Source organism: Myotis nattereri (assembly GCF_964212035.1).
Source record: "Myotis nattereri genome assembly, chromosome: 4".
Taxonomy (NCBI): domain Eukaryota; kingdom Metazoa; phylum Chordata; class Mammalia; order Chiroptera; family Vespertilionidae; genus Myotis; species Myotis nattereri.
This window is the reverse complement of record NC_138079.1, coordinates 50645705-50669157: the sequence shown is the minus strand read 5'-3', so window position 1 is coordinate 50669157 and position 23453 is coordinate 50645705. Positions and strand designations below refer to the sequence as shown.

Sequence of the window (23453 nt, the reverse complement as noted above, 5' to 3'; positions counted from 1 at the left end):
TCCCACTCCTCATGAAAAGATTTGTAATCAAGTCGCCTAAAGCATCCCATCTATACATTTAAAAGGCTAAGTGACTGCCCGACCGGTAGCTATGACACACAATGACCACCAGGGGGCAGCCGCTCCAACCGGTAGCTATGAGGCACACTGACCACCAGGGACAGATGCTCAACACAGGATCTGCTGAGCTGCGGTGACTTGGTAGCTGCGATTCTCGGGTGATGCACCCCGGAACCATAGAGGAAGGAGCCCAATTCCAGGGTGTGTCACCCGAATACTGCCCACTCGCAATCCGGGACCCTTGGGGGATGTCAGAGAGCTGGTTTCAACCTGATTCCCACAGGCCAGGCTGAGGGACCCCACCTGCCGGAGGGACCCCACTCACTCCGCAGATGTCCTTCAAGCCCCGGTGCTGCCAGCCGGGGAGGGACTACTGGAGGTTGGCTCCAGGGCATGTCCAGGCTGTCTTGCCCAGTCCTGCTCCGCTGGCCACCTTCTAATTAATTTATTTTCAATTTTCATGAATCGTGACTAGTAGTTATATAACAGGCCCTAATTGTAGAACACTTAGAATGCTTGATTCAGATGATTTTCTAAGGAACAACTTTGCAGCTGAGACACACAAGCTTACAGAGATGAAGTAATGCTCACTTTACATAGCTGGTGACGGACGGGGCTAAAAGCACAGATCTGATGTCAACTCACTACACTCTCCTCAGAATGAGTTGTGCAAATCACCCAAGAAACGTCAGAAACCTCCTCAAGATCTGACTTCAATATAAATCAGAATGTGTCTTCAATTTTCACTAAAAATGTATTCTACTTTCCACAGGACGTCACCAATACATAAAATAACAATGCTTGAAGAATATGCATGTGTTGAGAACAATGTATTTAAGGCATAAAAATGCCAATTATTTACACAAAACTTCAAAGCCCCATCCCAGGCAAAGAAAGATTACAACATCCTTACCTGATGATAGCAGTCCCATTATATTTTGCTGAGGGTTCCCCAATGAGGATGTGCCTGGAAGACGGTGCGATCCCAACTTCTCCTGAAGCTCCCTTATCTCCCCGAATGATTATTGATGCGCTACCTAAATTGAAGATGATAGACAGGGTGTCCAAAAAAAATACACACACTTTGAATGATTATAAAGTCAGTGTTTAATAATATGCAGTTAATTTTCAAAATTAAGTGAGTTATCAGCTGTTAAAGTGTGTACACATTTTTGGGGACAGCTTATGTAGCAAAAACAAGTATTCACTGAGTATATGCCTGCAATGTTGTAAGTGCTTTGTATATACTAATCTTATGAGTTAATCCTCATGATAATCATATAAGTTAGATATTAATATATCCTCATTTTACCAATGAGGCACTGAGGAGACTGAGCAAATAACTTGTCCAAGATCACATTTTAATGAAAGTGGGCAATAATTCCACTATCACTCCCACAGGAAGCAAGTAGTCTTCTCATTTGCATTAATTCACTTCTACAGTAACTACTTTGCAGCTCACTGCAATTGGCTATCTGGCTATGTTTATTATCTATATGGCAAAAGGAAGAATTCTTAAAGTTACCTTTTATTTTTAATTTTCTGGCTATTATTTGCTTATAAGCATTTATAAAATGTGCCAAATAGTCCTACTAATCTATAATAATAAAAGCATAATATGCAAATCGACCGAACAGCTGAACAGCAGAACGACCATTTGGACGACCTTCCAGACGAAGCTGGGGCTGCGAGGGCCGAGGCAGCCAAGGATGCGAGGGCCAAGCCCCTTGCGTGAATTTCGTGCATTGGGCCTCTAATATAGAAATAAAAACTATATTAAGTAATTTGATATTCATATTGTAATTGGGCAGTAAGTTGAAGAAAATGGTTTCTAGAAGCATATGGGATTTCATGAAACAAAGGAATGGATTACTGTACTCTCACTTTCTTTGGCAATGAATTGATGAAACCAAGAATGGTTTGTCATGTGCAAATATGTCACAGTAAGAAATATACTATGAATTTTTTATATTAACAAATTATTTACCCCCATACACTCTAATACAGCTACCCTAGGCACATACAGTGATGCTCTACAATTGTGAGAATTTCCTTGATCATGGAATTCTGTTTTTTTGGCCACAAACCCTTGTACAGGATGGAGTTTTTGATGGCAAAAAAAAGGATATGTAAGTAAGCTTTCATCTTGAAGTTGCTGGGCTGTTTTTCACGGTTATTACTGTTTGTACCACAATGAAACCATTTAGAACCATTAAGCCTTTCTCTCCATATCTAAGAAACAAACTTTAATATAGACCATAAGCAAATAAGAAATACGATGCTTGTTTCTGAAATGTCAAAATATCTATGTAATTACTTCCTGATGAAAATAAGAATAGATGAGCTGGAATGGACATAATAAGTTTTAAGAAATGTTTTATTATAAAAGTAATATGTGATCAGTGCAAAAATATATAGAAAATACAGGTAATCAAAAACCATTATTAATATTTCAAGTAAATCATTACATATTTACGACATGCACATGAGAAAAATGGGATTAGATTAAACATGTTATAAAGCATGCTTTATAAACATAACAATTATCCATGTAATTAAGTGTTCTTAATTTGTAATGTAATTAAGGCCTTTTATACCTACTAGAGGCCCGATGCACAAAATTCGTGCAAGAGTAGGCCTTCCTTCCCCCGGCTACTGGCACCGGCTTCCCTCTGGCACCCGGGACCCGGGCTTCCCTCACAGCCCCAGCTTTATCTGGTAGGATGTCTGGTCTAATTAGCATATTATTCTTTTATTATTATAGATTATTTTGAATAGTTGCATAGTATTCTGTTATATTTAGTCAGCCTCCTACCTGGTTAAATGGATCATTTAGGAAGCTACATATTTTATTCCATAAACATTGCTAAAATAAACACCTTCATTTTTTAAAATCATGTAGTTAAGCTATATGAAATCTTTGACATATGACCTTACTAACACTGGGTATTATAATTTTAGTTTGAAAACTTCATTAGCTGTAATACATGGTAGAAAAATGACATCTTTATGTTTTAACAAACATTTTAAGTATTACAAAACCTAATGTAACCTATTTTACTACTATGACTATTTGGTTACATTTTTCTAAGAATCTACTGTTTAATTTTTTTTAATATGAATTTCTCTTACCTTTCACTGGAGATATCTCTGCCTCATCAACTGCTATCAGCTGAATGGTGAAACGCCTGTCCTCCAACACCGTGTCTTGAAGTGTGTGCAATACAATGGTCTTCTGGGACTCAGTCTACACCAAATGACAGGAGTAATCAATTCTCCAGATTGACTGAAGTCATAGTCTGAATGTTCCCATTTGCAGGATACTGTTTCTATTCATAAGCATTCTTAAAGTATATCATTTTCCTCCCCTGGAATTATGGGTTGCTTCTAAAGAGAATTACTATGTAAAAGTGAGCTCTGACCATAAATGCTATTCAAGTTCTTAATAGAAAAAAAGGGGGGGGGATTAGCACAGCTTCTAAATTTACTAAAAATTTTCAATGATTAAAAGTCCCATCTCTTAAAGAGAGCTATATGGTCACAGCATGATGTAAAAACGCAAAGGTCAGAGGTTTACCACTTATAAAGGTCATCTTTCTACTACCCATTTGACCCTGCCCTCTACCCATCCCTGCTTCCTTCCCATTCCTTCCACAGGTGTTGATCTCAAGAGTGCTATCATTCCCTCCCTCTCGCCTTACACTTAGCAAAGGAATTTTGGGGGGCATCTGTGCTCAGTGTAGGCTGGAAGGGAAGGGACAAAGGAAAGCAAATATAGAGGACAACCAGATTAACACTTTGAGACATAACCAGGTATCATTTTATCTTTACCTTTTCTACTTCTGCATGCTTATAAAACAGCTCACTGTCCTATGCATCACTGATTAATTTTCTGCAGTTTGAATGCTGCTGTTTATTCCTTCTCATGTACATCTTAGTTCTGTAATGGTATTTTTTCTCTGAGATTTTTAATATTTTTCACTCAAGCTGTTCTCCATAATTCATTATTTCTATTTCACAGTAACTGTACTTTTAAAAAATTTTTGTAAGATTTTCTAGGAAAATGTATATTTCTTGCCTCAACCTAATTAAATGTATTCATAGAAAAATCAATCATTTATGAAATACAATGAATCACTTCAATGCCTTTATTTGCTTAGATTTGCATAAAGAAGTGTCTTACAATTTTTAGCATTTTCTCTCTTTTAATGCTTATTTCTTTTTTGTTAATTCTTATTTGCGAGGTTTTTAAAAACGTATGTATCATTCCATTTTTCTGGTTTTTATCTGATTTGCTTATTTTATTTTTATTAATTTAGAAAAGATATTCACAAACATGATTCTAAAAGCAAGGTGGAAGATACAGGATTCCCTCATTTGAGGCTTTGTGTACTGTTACAGAGCTAGGTCTTCTGTGGGTATGAGAAAGCCACTAGATTGTGTTAAGCAGGGGCGACATATAATTATATATCTTATAGAATGTTAACCCTGTCAGTGCCACAAGTAATGGACAGAAAAAGGAAGAGATTTAGAATAGTGTACAAGTTAAAAGACTCTACCTAATGGAAGATGATGGAGGCGTGCATCGTCACAGACATAATAGCGAAGGCGCAGTGGTGAGAAAGGTACTTAAAAGGGAAACTGACAAGACTCGGTGACCAAATACATGCAAGAGTTACACCCAGGTGTCCAGCTTGGTTGACTGATTTTGCCCTCAATCAGGAGAGAAAATGTTGAGAGAAGAGTAGTTTTGATGATGGCATAGAGGCAGTGACTGAACTAAATTTTATTTCCAATATCTAGGGTGTGTGTGTGTGTGTGTGTGTGTGTGTGTGTGTGTGTTTGTGATTTTTCCCCCTAAAGTACATAAAATTTCAAAGGAAGTCCAGACATAGTAAATACTATCAAAAGAATCCATAAGTAAGAATATGAAAAGGAAAAGCAAGCAAAGACAAAGTAGAGAAAAACTGCAGGGGTCCTGAGGCTAAGTATACCTCATCGAAATGAAGCGTCCCATTCAAAGGACTGAGGTCATCCTTAGCCATCTCATCCACAGTCCACTGCAATCGGACGGCTCCTTTTCCTCCTGGTGACCGGACGACCGTCAATGTCACATATGAATCAGGGTCATCAGACAGAAGGGATTCATCAACCATTACCTGAAAGAAAGAAAAACCCAATAAAAAAAAAAGTAGGGAAGACAAACAATCTTATTTCTATTTACAATGACTGGAACTTTTGAATTTAGAATTCTGTCTATACAGCAGAAAAGATATTTCACCAAACCCCATTTCCTTTCTGTCCTAGGCACTCAGCTGCTTGGTATTTCCTAGCTACTCTTGCAATTAGGTGGAGCGTGCGACTGAATTTTGACCCAAAAATATAGATAGAAGTAATGTATGTTATTAATAGTCTGGCTATCAACTTCTCACACAAGCCTCCATATCCCTGCCTTCCCCATTTGCCAGGTGACGAGAGGGGACCTAGAGGAGGACAGAGTCACAGGATGGAAAGAGTCTGCTGCCCAAGATGCCAGTTGATGGAGAGGTGTCTGTTAGACCCCAACTAGGAACACTGATGTAGGACACGTGCATAAAGAAGAAATAAAATAACGAAAAGAGAAATATTTTGTTAAGGAAAATTTGGGGGTTCTTTTTATGACCATCAGGCACCCCCCATAATATCGACTTAAACTGCCCTCTGAATTATGCAGCTGCCAACTTCAGTAAGTCCAAATTTAAAAGAGATTTTATTATTATGACATAAAGACAGAAGGAAATTCAGACTGTTACTTTACCAATACTGGTTTAACTGAATGACATATATTGAGACTCTGTGAAGCAAAGTCCAAATTGAGCCTATTATATCCACCAATTATGGAAATACAAAACATAACACAATGCCTTCCATTTTCAAGACAGACAGACATACTTAACTAACATTTAACTTAATCTTGTTTTGATTTTTCCATGAGATTTTGCATTGGTGCCAAAAGTAGGGATTTGGAGGCAACTGACATTTATTTTCTATTATGTCAATTCTTGCACATAAACTTATTGAAGCCTCACAGAAACCTGAGGACCAGCTACATATACATATACTTGGAGAAGAGGAGCCTGGAACCTGATAGAGATGTTTGACTCCACAGCCAGTGCTATACCAACCACTCCTCAGAGCCCAGAAATACTAAACAAGAAAGAAAGAAAGAAAAAACCCCACTATAAACAAACTGCACAGAGAAGTCCTTTTTGTTTCCACAGATAACATTTTTGCTTAGGTTTTGCAAGATTTCCTTGGGCCTCGGCGATTCCCCGTGCTTTAGTATACTTGGCATATTGTTCTTGTGAGCAGCTTAAGAATTTTGATAGATTTATATTAACAATCTTTTCTCCATGTTCTTCCGTGCTGAATCTAATCTGTATCATCAAATGAGGTTAACAGAATGTTCAATGTGTGTCCAATAGTGAATATCTTAGATACAAGTTAAAAGAGAAACTCCGTGTGATCAAGAGCCTTTGGCAGTGAGAAAGATAAGAATTAAGGAAAGTAGCCATAAAGGGTTCGTAATAAGTTAAAATTAATACCAGCAATAATAAAAACAGCAATTGACATGTACTGAGTATAAAGCCTAGTTATAAGAGCTTCACATATATTAATTCATTTACTCCTCACAACAAGGGCTATACAGTAGGGCTTGGGGGGCGCAACTCTTAATATCCTATATAATAAAAGCCTCGGTGGTGTCATGCCCTCACGCAACGTTGCCACAAGATGGCCACGTGCACAGTGGAGGCGGGGACCAGCGGCCGCTCTGCGTGGTGAGACCTGGGGGTCCCATAGCTTTGCACGGCATGGAGGAGGCCGGTCCCAGCATCTCTGCTGCCTTGTGTGGAGGAGGCGGGTCACGGCAGGGGAGAGCAGTTGTGGGCGATCAGGCTGGCATGGGAGGGCAGTTGGGGATGATCAAGCTGGCAGGGGAGGGCAGTTGGGGGCGATCAGGCCAGCAGAGAAGGGTAGTTGTGGGCAATCAGGCCAGCAGGGGAGCGGTTAGGGGGCAATCAGGCTGGTAGGCAGAAGCAGTTAGGGGCAATCAGGCAGGCAGGCAGGTGAGTGGTTAGAAGCCAGCAGTCCCAGATTGTGAGAGGGATGTCCCAGATTGGAAAGGGTACAGGCCGGGTTGAGGGACACCCTACCACCCTATGCATGAATTTCGTGCACTGGGCCTCTAGTTAGACTATAAGACAAATTGGAAATTGGAGGTTATTGCAATAAGCTATAAGATCTCGGACCAAGGGTGCACTAAACTAGTTAAGATAAAATTAATAAACAAAAATTATTTATTAATAGTAATACAACTCTTCATTTTCCCTAACAATGAGAGGAGTTTGTAAATACACCATCCAGTATGTAAGTCCAAAAAGTGTGTGACAAAGTTAATAGCAAAAGCATTTTATAAGGTTTCACCAATTGGAGGTTTGATTATTAAGTCCTGAACCTTTTATCTAACTTGAGAAGCTAACAGAGACATTTTATAAAAATTAAATTATACATTCATGTGTATTAAAATATTTCTTTGCACATACAGATAGAAAGCAAGCCTAGTTGGAAATACAACAAAATATTAGTGATGTTTATCTCAGGGTAGTAATATTATGGATACTTTTACTGACGTCTTTATACATTTTTGTATTTTCCTAGACTTTTTCTGTTGCCTGGAGACATTCACAGCTACTCTTGTGAATCTACAACTCCTTACACACCCTTAACTCTGCTTATTCCTTTCCAGGAAAGAGTCTCATTAGGCTATTGCAATGCAAGTACGGTGTCCCTCTTATGGTTTCCATTTTCTTATGAAGCTGAAATTTCAGTTGTTAAATCATTAGACAATTATTATGGTATCTTTAAAATTTGGAGCATCTGGAACATACAACACTATAGGCAAATTATAGAACTAGCCCTGCCTCTTCAGAGCAATAATGGCATGAACATTAGAGCAATTTGTTATTATATAAATGATCGATGGTGTATTGCTGACTACCTGTAAGTGACAATGACATATGGATATAAAAAGTTATTCTGTACCCCAGAATTATCTAAATATTTTTATTATTTCATTTTAGAGTTTTCTTTGAAAGATAAAGTCATAACAATTATTACATAATCATCATGTAGTAATTACAATATTGTTTTGTGGTCCTTTATTTTATATTTAAGATGTAGGGATAATTTAGCACTAGTCATTAAACCTGGCTGCACAAATGAGTGGTTAAGCATTTTTTCTCTCTCAATGGTTGAACCAAAAATAATTGGGCTACCTTTTCCAGATCTCAGAAGTAGACAGCCAATGAGAAGTAAGAGGGAAGAAAGAGAAGAAATATAGAGAAATGCATGAGCTGGGGTGACTGTGGGTTTTTGTTCAATATAAGTCAAGCAAGAGTACCAGAAGTCAGGGTAATATAAACACCTCCCCATCTAAATCCATCTTCAGTGGAACACCAGATCCATGACAGAATCAGGCCTTGTGATCAGGGTGTTGGTCTGCCAGCAGGGCAGGAAGAGAACAAATGTATGGGGGGAAAGCATATCTTGGTTTATTACACTTAATAAGTAGGAATCTGGTTCCCTTTATAACTGCCTGAAGTAAGAATTATCATTACTATCAAACTGCATAGATTGGATGATTGGCGCCTAATTCAATAGCCAACTCAAAAGACCCTTGAAAAGAGACTCACAACTGAAGGGTTCTGAAGAGGTTATTTAAAAAAAAAAATTAGACACCTTTCTACTAAAAATTACACAGAAAAAATTAGCCTAGGAGAAGCCCCTCCCCCAGTATATTTCACTTACAGTTTTTTCTTCAAATCCAAATACTCCAAATGGAGAATCATTTTGTGGAATTACAACAGTTACTACAACATCATCACCAAGTCTGCCACCTCCAGTCACCCTGATTAAGGAAATACTAAAAGTCTCCATGAGTTCAAATTCAGCATCATCAATTATGGTTATTTCTATCATGGCAGTAACCTACAAAAGAAAAGGAAAGAAGGAAAAGAGAGAGAAAGAGGAAGAAGAAAGGAGAGACAGAGGGAAGGGTACATAATGTAATATCAATTTTTGAACATATAGTTTATTTTTTAGTTAAAATTTAAAAACATAGTGCAAAATAAAAATGCAGGATTATTTGCCTGTTATGTTCATAATAGCATTTTAAAGTCATACATTTATTGTATTTCAAAGAAATGTATAGTTAATTATGTTCAAGATATAGGAAATCATATATATAATATAGTAATTATAGATACAAAAATAATGAGACCTTTTTCCTTATTTTATTTTTTTGTTAATCCTCACCCAAGGATATTTTTTCCATTGATTCTTGAGAGAGAGTGAAAAGGACGGAGAGAGAGAAACATCAATGTGAAAGAGACATATCGATTGGTTGTCTTCCACACACCCCGACCAGAGCCAGGGATAGAACCTACAACCCAGGTATGTGCCCTTGACTGGGAATCAAACTCATGACCCTTAGATGCACAAGCAACATTCTATCCACTTAGCTACACTGGCCAGAGCAATGAAGCCTTATTCTTGAACAAAAACATTGAAAATAACATGTTGGCTCTAATGACCATTGCACAAACATCAATTTTAGTATACTAAGTATTAACCTTACATGATATAAAATGGTACCATAGAAATTATCATTGTGTTTTGCAATTAGAATAAATCCCATTAGTTCCAAATACTATTCTTGGAATGTAGGAAAATAAAAAAAGGCAGGAAGAAAACCCAAATCTGTTGTTCTTAAATATTCATGATCAGGATTTTGTTCATTTTTCTGGGCCTATCTTGAAAGTTTTAATAACTTATAAGTATAACTTAGTCCAGATGGTGATTTCACTTTTCGTGATAAAAAATATCCCAGCTAGCCATGATCAATGTGGCTCAGTAGGCTGGAGCATCATCTAGTACACCAAAAGTTGGCGGGTTCGATTTCAGGTCAGGGCACATACCTAGGTTGTGCATTTGATCCCCATACAGGAGGCAACCAACCGATGTTTCTCTCTTATATCTATGTTTCTCTTTCTCTCTCTATTTCTCTTCCTATGTCCATTAATTAATTATATACTAACAGTATTTCTGTTTGGCTTGACAGAATTCAGAGTATAATTCATTTAGCAACCACTATTGCCCAATCATTTAATGGATGTCTATAAAATGTTTGAAGTACAACCAGAAAAATGCTAATATGTTCATAACTAGCATACTTGTCTATCTGCAAATTTAAGAATCCCATGAGATGGCTTAAAGTCTTCCAGGCCAGCACTGTCCAGTGTTGCTTTCCAATAAACATCCACTGCCCCAAAGCTTCCAGCCAGCCGGACTACAGGAACTCGAAGAATGTTCAGGGGTGGAGGTACCTCATAGGCAGTGATAACTCCAACAGCATCCTTTAAGTAAAAAATATAAGTTAAAATGCAAGACAAAAGTAACTCTCAGAAGGCATAACTTTCTAAATTTATTATTTATACTTAGAGTGGCTATGTTTACTCTTCAAAGTAGAAATACACAGTTTCTATATATATTCATTTAGAACTCTTAGATGTAAATGTAGGATGAATAAATTTATTTAATCCTTGGGTCTAGCTCAAAGAGAACTAAGAATTAATCTATAAGATAAAGACAGATGTTTATCAATATCTTCAAGCAAAGCCACTTATTTTGCAGAAAATATGACACTGGCCAAATTGGAAGGTGCAAACGGCCATATCACAATAAATGTATGAAAGTTCATCTCACTCTGGTAACATGAAACTTAAAGATTCCTCTGGGATCATTATTTTCTTCTATCATTATCTCAACTATTTCCATCCCGGGTCTCCGAACGCGTGGCTGTCCTGCAGAGAAGTCAGAGTTCACCAGGTACACCTTGGTGATGTTGACAATGAATCCTTCCTCCAACTCAGGAGCATCATCCTGGAGGTGAGCAGGGAAGTGAGGGGACAGAGAGGGTGCCTTATTTTTTTAAATATATTGAACATGCTTTGGATATTTGGAATGAGAAGCTGTATCACACTTTCCAAAATAATTTCTTCCTATATTTTAACACATTCCCATTGACAATATCAGAATCTTTGGAAATATTCAAGCTTAGGAAATAATAGAAGCCTCATACTTATTAGCAAGTAAAATAATTTTTAGAATTATTTTGAATATATTGTATTGAATATATTGTATTTTTAGAATTATTTGAAAAAAAAAAAAAATATATATATATATATATATTACCCTCCCCCAAATGTAGGACAAACTGGTAATTACTACATACACCTTAAAAGTAAAAGCCTTAGATTTATAAATTTAGACATAATCCCTCATTTCAATAAATTGTTTTAAAGACTTTTACCTTATTATTCAATAGATAATAAACAATTTCAAAAGATAAAAAGAATACATAGTGAATAGTAAAGGAACTTTTGCTTTGCCCCAGACTTCACGTCTTTCCCATGTCTTCCCCAACAACCGCTATTATCTAATATCGTCAATACCATTATTAGTAACACTGTTATATCATATTTATTTAACAATATAAAATATAGTTAATATTACATATAGTATTCTAACATAAAAATAAAATATTTAATTATGTAATATTATTGGTAACACTATTAATCAATTTCAGTTTCATTACACATAAGAGACAGAGCATAGCACTAAAACCAGATCTAAACCATCTGGAAACTAGTCTTAATTCAACTAATTGTATCATTCAATGAAAATATTGCCCTATCAATTTAACAATAAAAATAACCGACTGATTTGGGCATTTTATTCATTCATTTAGCATTAACCAAGCAACAAATGCATCCAATCAGACATATAATCCTTTTAACTACAGCCTAGACTCACCGGTAAAATGGTAACTTTGACATAAGTTTCTTTTATATTTTCTTTCATTATTATTATTGTTTCTTGTAGCACATAATCTTCATTCTCTGTAGCTTGATTATTGACGGGCAGTAAGAAATTGGGTTTAGCTATCAAGTGAATGGCAATGTCTCCGCGTAGTCCTTTATCTCGAACAATTTGTAACTGAAGAGTGGTGATGTTCTCTGTGGGACAGACATGACTCAAGTACATAAGATTTTCTATGTACTGTCAATGCTATTCCAGGCACTTAGGGTGGAATGTTCTGCACTACCCCTTTTAGGTAGTTAAGGAAAGAGAGACAAAACAAAAACAATGTACACCCCCAAGGAGTATTTTGTGCTGTGCTCACCTATTCCCAAAGTTGTGCTGAGATTCCCCATACACTGCAAGCAATCGATCCCAGTTCTAAGCCCTCCCTGCTGCTTTTTTTAGCATACTCTATGCTGCCCATGTCATGCACTTTAACAGAAATTGGTGAAAATCTTTTTTTAAAATATATTTTTATTGATTTCAGAGAAGGAGAGAGAGAGAGAGAGAGAGAGAGAGAGAGAGAGAGAGAGAGAGAAACATCAATGATGAGAGAGAATTGTTGATAGGCTGCCATTTGCATGCTCCCTACCCGGACATGTGCCCTTGACCGAAATTGAACCCAGGACCCTTCAGTCCTCAGGCTGATGCTCTATCCACTGACCCAAACTGGCTAGGGCCTGAAAATCTTTAGAGAAGTGCATACATGCAGGTTGACCAAAGGTACTAATTACAAATGCTAAGAAGATTCTTCAAAAATGAATAAACACCGAAGTCACCATTTAGTAACTACTCTTTAGAACAATTTTGCTCTTATAGTGAGATACCTATCACAAGGCTCAAAGTATTCCATAGCACCTATTCTTTATTTAATTCTTTAGATTTTTAAAAATTTAATTTGCCATATAAAGAAAAAACTGTGTGTCAATCTTCCTTACTGGTCTGTGCATTTCTAATAACCAAATACCATGTCTTTGCTTCCAGAACACACAGCACAATTTCTGGTACTTACTTGATGCTGTAAAAATATTTGTTAAATAAATAAATGAACAGGTCATTTTATTTGAAACCTATTGCTTCTGTCCCATATATACAGAAATATAAAGGCCCAGATGCATAATTACATGGCATTTTTCTCATCAACTACTTAAATGGTAGGACACTGAGAAATGCCCATGTTCTTTTTGGAAAATTTTAGAAACTTTACATAGCATATGTGAAATACATACATATTATATAGTATATATAACTTTTAATTTAAATAAGCCAAATGACCTTTATCTACAAAAATCCATTTATCCACTGATATGAAGAGTTTCTTAGGCAGATTTCAGCACTAAGCTCAAAGGAAATAGAGACTGATTACTTTTACTTCAGAGAAAATATTATTCTAATCATTGCTTTAGATTTAACAATTAACACCTGCAGTACCATATGCATTTCTCTGTGTTGCTCCTTGTTCCTGGTAACTTGAAAATCTAGAGAGGACATCTGAGTGAGGAAAGAGGACAAATAAAGGATGAAGAAGAGAAAGTAAAATAAAAACAAATCCTCTTTCCTGTAATGATTTACTAAAATAAGATTTCTATTATAATAATAGTCTCAAAATAGTAAAAGTATTTTTGAATGTTTGCATGATCATAAAATTCAATAATTATAAACAAAAAAGTAAAAAGGATTAAGCCATGTCAAATTAAAAAATATCACATAAAAAGAGAAATGTACATTTCTAGTAAATATTACAGTTAAATTATCCAATAAAACTTACTAGAACCTGAAAAGATTTAACAAGATTTACCTTTGGGCTCTGCTACCCTAACAAAGAGAGACTCAGCATGCCAGCCCACCAAGCCATAGGGTGAGTCACTGGGCAGAGTGGTTATCACAGACTTGCTTCTTTTCTGATCAATAGCAGCACCTTTCGATGGGTCCTCAACCCCTTCTGTGCTAATGCGGGTGAGTGTTACGGTCACAATCTCTGATAACTCTGGTACATCATCAGCAAGAATGGTCAGGGTGATTGTAGACAGTGCCTGGCCTTCAGAAAATGAAATCTAAAATTTTAAACAAAGAAAAGTTTACCTTTTTTTTCATTATCACTGTGCAGCAAGAATAACAGAGGTTAGATTTGTTTTATATTGGCCACAACTTAAATAACAAGAGATATTTAAGCAACATATCTACAAATCAAATGTCTTTCATATAAAAAGTGAAAGATTATTAAGAAAAAAATAAACCATTACTAAAACTTAACCTAGTAAAACGGTAGCCAAATTATTATATCCTGAAGCCTACTTTCTACTAAAATACCAAGTGCATAGTCTTTCTGTGGGAATCTAAGTCCTAGATACCATATATAAAGATCTATAAACATTAAGAAAATGGCATATGGTTTAAATACTTTTCTCTACAACATTTTGGCTAGGATTGCTATTTCCCATGGGGAAAGTCTGATTAGATGTATCATTTTACAATTTATAAATCAAAACAGAGGTGGAGAACAAAGAATAGGCAGAGATACAACTCAGAGCATCTCCCCCTTTGGTGTCTCCATTGTCTGAAGAGTCAAATCCGAGTTTGCTAAGTGGAATCAAGTTCTTTCCAATAGGGCTTCTGTCTGCTTCTTGAATGTCATTTATCATTGTTCCTCATCTCATGCCTTATTCTCCAGCAATATGGCTAAAAACTACAATTGTGCAAGCTAGTATTATAGGCCTATTTTGCTGGCATTCATCTCTCCACCTTGATAAGGCACTTGAGGATATAAATTCAACAGCTTCATTAATAAAACCAGGTGTCGGAAAACTACTGCCCTTTGGCCAAATCCACGTTTTGTAAATGAAGCTTTATTAGAACACACGCTCATTCAATTACATATTGTCTGCAGCTGCTAGAGTGCTCCGAAGGCAAAGCTGGGAAAGAGGCCTTATAGCCCTCAACACCTAAAATATTTACTATCAAGCCCTTTACAGTAAGTGTTTACTGACCTTTGGATAAAATAATTAATTCTTTCAAAATATAGTCTACATTTAAGATACCATCATGCATTAAAATTATAATTTTAATCATATTTATATAATACATATTAATTGGAGAAATATAATTCAGAGCACAGAACTTGAGAAATACAACTCCAAGTTTTTGTAGCTAGCAACTTAAAGTAAATATTCAATGCAATGAAGTTTGCCCGATTATTTTTAAGAACTGAAGCTCTAATCACCTTTCAAATGATACAGAAACCTGGAAATGATGGACCATAATATACATCTGTTAAGAGAACTCTTCAGAGAAGCATCTAGGCAAAATACATAAATTAACCTATGAAACCCAAGACAAGGAGACAACCCAATTTCCAATTAGGAACTAACAACTCCTTGAGCCCTCCCTTTGTGAGTCCTCTACATCTTCAGCCCATTCTGAGTCCATTTTTGACCCTGTGCCCCAATTTCATATGATCTTCCAATAGTAGATAATGTGACCCTCTGCTCAGATACCTTCTTGGGGCTGATGCAGCCATCCCCCAGAGGGAATAACAGCTTCTGCATTTCTCACTGGGAACTGCCCTGGCTGCAGCAACTGTTCCACCCAAGATTATGACCCATCCAGAGGCCGACTGAAGGTCAAGGACAACTAAAATAGGGGTGCAACATCTCAGCTCCTTGACCCAGAAGGAAACAACTCCAAAGGACTAGCTTCGCTCCAGACCTCCCTCGCAGGCTCAACAGTCATCTGTGGATCAACTTCTCCCTCTGCACATTCTTATCTTCCTCACTTGTTTATACGTGTATCTTCCCAATAAACTGAAACCTTCCATCTCAGATTCTATTTACAGGAAACTCACCTATATCGCTCAACATCTCTGGTCTACTTTTTCGTACATCTATTTTACAGAAATTTCTTCCCTGCTTACTGCTCCCAAAACTTGAAATCACATTTCCATTCCAATCCCAAATTTGCTTGGGTTTATCTTTCCAATAATGTAATACATCCAAAATTTGCCCAACCAATATAATGAACTTCAAAAGGGATGACTTTTTTTTACAGATAATTTGGTATTATAGAAAATACACACAATCATCACAACAATAATCTATGGTGATTAGAGAGGGATACAATCTAACACTTCATCCCTAAGGCAGGATTTGGTGCCATGCATCAATAGTAACCATAATTTATGGATCTGGAGAGCATTATGCTAAGTGAAATAAGCCAGTTAGAGAGAGACAAATATCACATGATCTCACTCATTTATGGAATATAATGAACAACATAAACTAATTAACAAAAACAGATCCAGCCGAGACCGGTTTGGCTCAGTGGATAGAGCGTCGGCCTGCGGGCTGAGAGGTCCCGGGTTCGATTCCGGTCGGGGGCATGTACCTGGGTTGTGGGCATATCCCCAGTGGGAGATGTGCAGGAGGCAGCTGATCGATGATTCTCTCTCATCGATGTTTCTAACTCTCTATCTCTCTCCCTTCCTCTCTGTAAAATATCAATAAAATATATTAAAAAAAAAAAAAAACAGATCCAGAGACAGAGAAGTATCAATCAGACTGTCAAACCCCAGAGGGAAGGTAAGGGAGGGTGGGGGTACGGGGGAAAGGTCAACCAAAGGACTTGTATGCATGCATATAAGCCTAACTAATGGACACAGACAACAGGGGGTAAGGGCATGAGTTGGGGAGGTCAGGGGGGTTATGGTGGGATAAGGACACATATGTAATACCTTAATAAAAAAATTAATTAAAAAAATAAATAAAAATAACCTTCTTTTAGGCACAACTAGACATTTTCATGTAGAGTCATACTTCCAAAATAAGTAATTTACCAATTGTGATCATAAACCTATTTTACAATCTTAAATCTATTTAAAGAGCAATGAGGAATGTGTCTTTTGGTTACTTATTTTGGAAAATTACCTGTTTTAAAAAATCAAATGTAATGGATCATGGAGGTGAAAAAAATAATTTTGTTTTTTAGATAATGGGTGTTGTTTTTATAAATGTAGCAACTACTATGTTTTTCCTTAGAAATATAAGGAATAATAAAATAAGCTAAATGTATTGAATAAGAAAAATAGTAACCATAATTTAAAAGTGACTTTCCTACAATTTTATAAATTACATACCACTCCTGAGATAGGAAATATATCACTAATACTTCCGTCAGCTTCCCATGCTACAGTTATACGACCATAAGTTCCTTTTAAGCGCTCAACATTCAAGGTTAGTAGGCTATCTTGCTCCATTTCTTCCACTTGCTTATATAATGAATTCTGAAAAATATATAGGAAATCACCAAGGTTATTGGAAATTACTTAAGTAAACTTTTATTTCATGCTACCATACATCTGCGACCTTCACAGCACGAGGCAACATGAGATATTAAGTGAAAAACAATAGTTAAAGAAACATAATATCGGATGACTATGAATTTATTTAAAAACACACGTTTGAAAAAGTAAGAGATTAAGTTAAAATAAACAAAAGTGTTAGTTTTTTAGGATTATATTTATTTTTGTTTCCTTGTTTCTATGTTTTTCACGTTTTCTTCAATGAACATATGTTCTCTGTATAAATCAGAAACAATATGCTTTGTTGAAGTGTTATACACAGAATGTAAAACAGCGTGTAGAACAGAAAGGATGTGACCGTTAGGAGAAGGAAGGCTTCGTCTTGGTGACCTCTGCAATCCCTCTAGGTCTCTGTTCTCTCTTTGTAAAATAAGCGTTTGATCGACAGGGTCTCCACAATCCCACCAGAATGTAACAATGTCATGAGAATCAGGGCGCCCTTTCTGATCATTTACAAATGTCTCTTACCCTTAAATTTATATTCTTTGAAGTGTTTCTATAGGCTGTCCTGTTTCCACTGATGTTTCATCCTTAGCTCATAGTCTTAAGACTATTTTTCCTGCCAGAAATATCATTTCCCTTGTGTTAGAATGCCATATTCTCTTCCTTTCATCTGTACTTCTAGCCTCTTTCCTTTGTTGCAAACTTAGTTCTATCTCTGTGTGACTACAACATTCCTTCTCTGACACTTGCAACATCTCTTGCCAACCATTTAATGACTGTTTCCTCAAAATTAATATTCCAAAGAATCCCTTCTTGACAATATCCTGGTTTCACTACAGGCCATAGAGCAAAAATATGGAGTATAAAGACTTTAAAAAATCTTTTCAGTAAGATATTTCTTGCCTTTTTACTATGATAATCTGAAAAGAGATGCCCCCATTCATTTCTTAAAGGCTCTATTTAGAATGCTAACTTGAATAGATATCCTATCTCATAGCGATATTTTACACAGCATTTTAACACAATGTTACAGATGTTACATAGTAATAAAAGCTTGCTCAAGGCAATCAAACATTTCTGCCGAAAATGCTGTGATTTTAACATATGCATATAATTTGTTCATAAAAGACAATGCTCTGGCAGCAGGTGGCCAATGAGCATTAGAAATATGACTAGTGTGTAAGTATAAAATGCACACTGAATTTGAAGATAAAATATGGAAAAAGAATGTAAAATATTTCATCAGTAATTTTATGTTGAAATTATATTTCAAATGTACTAGGTTAAATAAAATATAATATTAAAACTAACTTCACCTTTTCTTTTCCCTTTTTATGTGACTACAAGAAAACTCAAAATTACATGTCTGGCTCACATTGTATTTCTGTGGGGCAGAGCTGCCTCAGAGGGAGCTGATCCGCCTTGAGTTCAGAATGGGCCAGGCTGGGTAATAGGGTGATCCTACAACCCTTGCAAGCAATTAACTCAGGACATTAGTGGGTCAAAAACTCCTTATCTTATCCCTGAAACCTCTTCTCCTACAGTGGTCCATACCTTGGTGAAAGACAAACTCCTGCTTCCACACTATCATTTGCTGCTGGATTACTTCAATAGTCTCCTAACTGGTCTATATCTGTTTTTGCCCACTTACAATCTAGTTTTGATTCTGTGGCATGTGTGTCCTTTTAAAATGCATGTCAGATCATGTTGCTCTTTTACTCTGACCCTTTGAAAGCTCTCCATTTCCCTCAGAGGCCAAATTCATATGACACTAAGGCGCTCGTGCAGGAGACAGCCAACATAGCAGGCCTTACTGCAATCCTCTGAAAGGCCTGCCTGCAAGATTGGCCCTTGGCTGGTGTTTGGGAACTTGAATTTCAGGAGGGTTCCCACGATTCCCAGAACTGACAATGAGTTCCATTTGCTTGGCCTGTTTGAATACACAATGCAGTTTATGTTGAACACCTGTTTCTTTTTCTGGGAATCTGGAAGTTTACATGCCAGGTAGAGGGTGCCTACATGATCTGTGCCCAATTAAAATCCTGAGCAATGAGTCTCTAATGAGCTTTGCTGGTTGACAACACTTCTCACGTGTTGTCATAACTCGATGCTGGGGGAATGCGTTCCCCGTGATTCCACTGGAAGAGAACACTGGGAAGCTGGTACCTAGTTTTCTCTGGACTTTATCCCATGAGCCTTTTCCCTTAGCTGATTTTGTGTGACAAATCAGTCCTATGAGTTCTCCTTGCAAGTCACTGAACCTGTGAGTGCTGGTGGGGATTCCTGACACACCTGGGCCTCATCTGCCTCAGCACACAGATCAGCCACAGTGAGTTCCCTGCTGCTCCTAAGAGGCAAGGTCTCCCTTCAGGGCCAGTGCACTTGCTGATGGTTTCTCCCTGCCCTGATCGTTTTCCCCCAGATATGTGTGTAACTCACTTCCTCATCTCCTCCAGGCCTTTGTCCTCATGCACATTCCCTTTCCTCAGGAGAAAGCATCTCCATGTGTACAATGCATACAGAGTTACAAACTTCTCCCTCTCTCTCTTTCTCTCCTCCTCCTCCTCCTCCTCCTCCTCCTCCTCCTCCTTCTCATCCTCCCCCTCCTCTTCCTCCCTTCACCCCCACAGAAATAACAAAGGCATAACAGGACAGTAAAATATTTATAAGTAATGTGTGTGACCAGACATAGTGATTGGGATCTACATCACTGTTTTCTGGAAACATGGGTAACAGCAAATTCAAACTCCTGGGCCAAGCCCAACTGGTAACATGTCAAATTCAATCTTATAAAAGGAATCAGTACAAACCATAAAGTTTAGGACAAATGGACCCAGGGGGTCCAGTGTGTAAGACTAAATTGCAAGGCAGCAGTAGAATTGAGCTTAGAATGCACAGTAGGGGGTGAAGCAGGCAAAGGGAAAGAAGAGAGGCTTAAAATACTCAAGTACGACTCACTAGTGCTGATAACTCATATATAAATGCAGTGAATACATCATTCTGAATTCTAAGTGTGGGGTCTTTGGAATCATTACCTGAGCAAATCCAACAACTCCATAGGCATCATCATTAGACAGAATAGTGATTTTTACATAACCATTAATACCAATCTCTGCTCCTCCTTTAGGATTTTTAAGCTGAACTCTGAAAGATTCTTCCTCCTCTGGAACTGTATCATCGAGAATATTTACTGCGATTATAGCTTCTCTGACACCAGGTTCAAATATCAGTTCACCTGAACTGACATAGAAGAATGTATACAGTCAGTCAGCTACAACAAATTAAAGACATATACACAGTGCATTGCTCATAAAACTCTTATAACATTGACTGATATTCAAAGTTTGGAAAACTCACATTTCATAAGTAAAATTTTAATCTGAAGTGTTCATATACTACTAACTTGGTAGAATAAATATTAGAAATCTGGATAACAACCAAATGTCTGGTTTATAAATAGCTCTTATATTTCATACATTTTTCAGTCATTGGATAAAGACTTAGAAATTAGGTATCATATAAAATTATGGTGAGTATAAAGACAGCATAAAATGTTCAACCTACCTAGGAATAAAGTCAGACTGGCTTGAAACATAGGCCAGCTCATATATGTGTGAGTGGGTGGCTCCCACTAGAGCAATTAAATCCTTGCTTGAATTAAGGGACTTGACTGTGACCGAAGCTGCATCGTGAGCAGAAGGTGCTTCCAGAATAAAAGAGAACTGATTCAGCTCTGAATTCCAGCCATAGAGAGCAGACACAGTGTGGCCAATGAGAAGTATGTGCACTGCAGGAAGGAAGGGAAAGGCAACTAGAGTCCAATATAAACAGTCACCTCACATACGTACCACGGCAAAATCTCTCCAACTCTCAAAGTGCCATTTTGATTTCTGAAGTAATACACAATTCAATCTCTAAAATAACTGAGTGTAAATAATAATTGTTAAATGGTATGGAAAGATCGAGCAGGCCTGACAATGTACCCACAACCCACTGAAAAAGTGATCTTGAATGGTACAAGCCAAATGGATTTTGGATTTGTTCGTATTCATCTCAATATTTATTTATTGAATAGCATGCTAGGATACTTTTGAAAGTAAAAAATACCCATAATCCTACCACTAAATGGTTTATTTTCTATTTTCCTTCCAGTCATGATTCATATGAATTCATAATTGGCACAGTTATAAACAGTCTAAATATAAAAAAAATTATTAATTAAAAAGGGTAATACCATGTTTATAGTATATATATATAGCATAGTTTTTTATATGTGACTACACAGCATTCATATTTATAATTTTAATGAATAATCTATAGGGTTGATCTTAAAATATGTTTAATAATATTGTTTTCTATATAGTTTTTCAATTTTAATTAATTCTTCATTTTAATTACATTCACTTAATAAATTCTTAAAGGTGGTTAATTAAACCAAAGAAAATGAACAAATTCAAGATTTTAGAATATGTTCTGTCAATGCTTTTTGAAATGTTATTGGAAAACCATGCTCTTCATAATTAAAAGCAATGGCACATACTTGTATTTAATGACATTAGAAGGAAAGGGTGCCCACTACACTGTACACAACACTAAAAAAATCTTCAGACTTAAAACAGGAGAAAAGAAAGAAACCGCCAAGAAACATGCATAAATTCCAGTACTCATTGAAACACAATGGAACATACAAATATCAAATAAAACTGGGTATTAAAATAGCATATAGAACCAGAAACCATGAGTCTCTTCCAAAATTTTTACCCATACGATAAAAAGGAAAACCCCATACCCACTCTTAAATCCCATATTCTTAAGTATTGAGAACTACTGATTATTTTTATATATGGGAGAAACTGTTACTATTGTAATTTAGTAAATGTTGCATAAAAGGTAAAGATTAAAAAAGTAGTTACTAATAAGTTTGTATTTTCAAAATGATCATATATTTTCCATAAAGCTTTGTAAAACTGGATACATTCAGTAAAGGGCAAACTCCTCAGATGGCTCTCAACTCCTCTCACGTTTAACTGATTCTACAGTCTCAAGCAAAATCATGAACTAAAGTTTTTTTTATCATCACTGATGATGCATCCAACCCTGGGAGATAGACTCCTATTCACATCCTCTCAATCTGATTAGTATTACAAGGCAGCAAATAGATAATCAAACATTTAGAGTAGGAAGTGTAGGCTTAAATCTGAACATATGTATGCAGAGAGTGTTTTCTCAGAAAATAGGCATTTGTACTGTTCAGGATCATGAAATTGGGCCAGGAATGTATGAGGGAAAGAAAAAAATCTCTACTGGGGGAAGAGGATATTTTTTATCCGTTTTTGTTTCAATTACAGTTTACTTTGTATTGGCTTCAAGTGTACAGCATAATGGTTATCATATGCTCTAAAGCAGTGATGGCGAACCTATGATACGCGTGTCAGAGGTGACATGCAAACTCGTTTTTTTGGTTGATTTTTCTTTGTTAAATGGCATTTAAATATATAAAATAAATATCAAAAATATAAATCTTTGTTTTACTATGGTTGCAAATATCAAAAAATTTCTATATGTGACACGGCACCAGAGTTAAGTTAGGGTTTTTCAAAATGCTGACACGCCAAGCTCAAAAGGTTTGCCATCACTGCTCTAAAGGGTTCCCCTGATGTTTCCAGTACATATTTCCACCTGGCACCATATATAGTTATCACAATATTATTAACTATAGTCCCTATGCTGTACTTCACTTCCCCATGACTAATTTGTAACTACCAATTTGTAGTTATTCATCCCTTCAACTCTTCCACCCAGTCCCCCAATTCCCCTTCCCTTTGGCAACCACCAGTATGCTCTCTGTGTCTTTGAGTCTGTTTGGGAAGAGGATTTTAACTAGTACTGATTACAGAATTATCTTCCATTTAGCAAAACTATAAAAAATTTAAAAGTATCCCACATGTAAGCAAATGGATGAGATTACTTAAGGAATGAGTGTAAAGAGAGGTTCCAGGACTAAGTGCTAGAGCAAGCATTCCTAACCAGTTAGAGGCCTGGGAATATAAGAAGAAACCAGTAAAAGATGGAGCAGCCAGGAAGAGCTTCCTGAGAAGCTGTGTCCTCAGGAGCGAGCCAAGTTCCAGAGCAAAGA

At 36.7% G+C, this 23453-nt stretch overlaps 1 protein-coding gene across 1 annotated transcript in view; it reads right to left on the bottom strand.

Annotated features, from left to right (window-relative positions):
* The window catches only part of ADGRV1 (adhesion G protein-coupled receptor V1), a 459909-nt gene that overhangs the window by 306863 nt on the left and 129593 nt on the right, over positions 1–23453 (bottom strand). Inside the window, exons 51-61 of the mRNA XM_081090113.1 lie at positions 20882–21104; positions 20353–20557; positions 17150–17296; positions 13820–14075; positions 11974–12176; positions 10864–11040; positions 10332–10514; positions 8908–9087; positions 5055–5219; positions 3193–3307; positions 974–1097 (exon numbers count right to left, since the gene is read on the bottom strand). Of these exons, the coding sequence (XP_080946239.1) occupies positions 974–1097; positions 3193–3307; positions 5055–5219; positions 8908–9087; positions 10332–10514; positions 10864–11040; positions 11974–12176; positions 13820–14075; positions 17150–17296; positions 20353–20557; positions 20882–21104 (1978 nt within the window). The remainder of the gene's footprint in view (positions 1–973; positions 1098–3192; positions 3308–5054; positions 5220–8907; positions 9088–10331; positions 10515–10863; positions 11041–11973; positions 12177–13819; positions 14076–17149; positions 17297–20352; positions 20558–20881; positions 21105–23453) is intronic.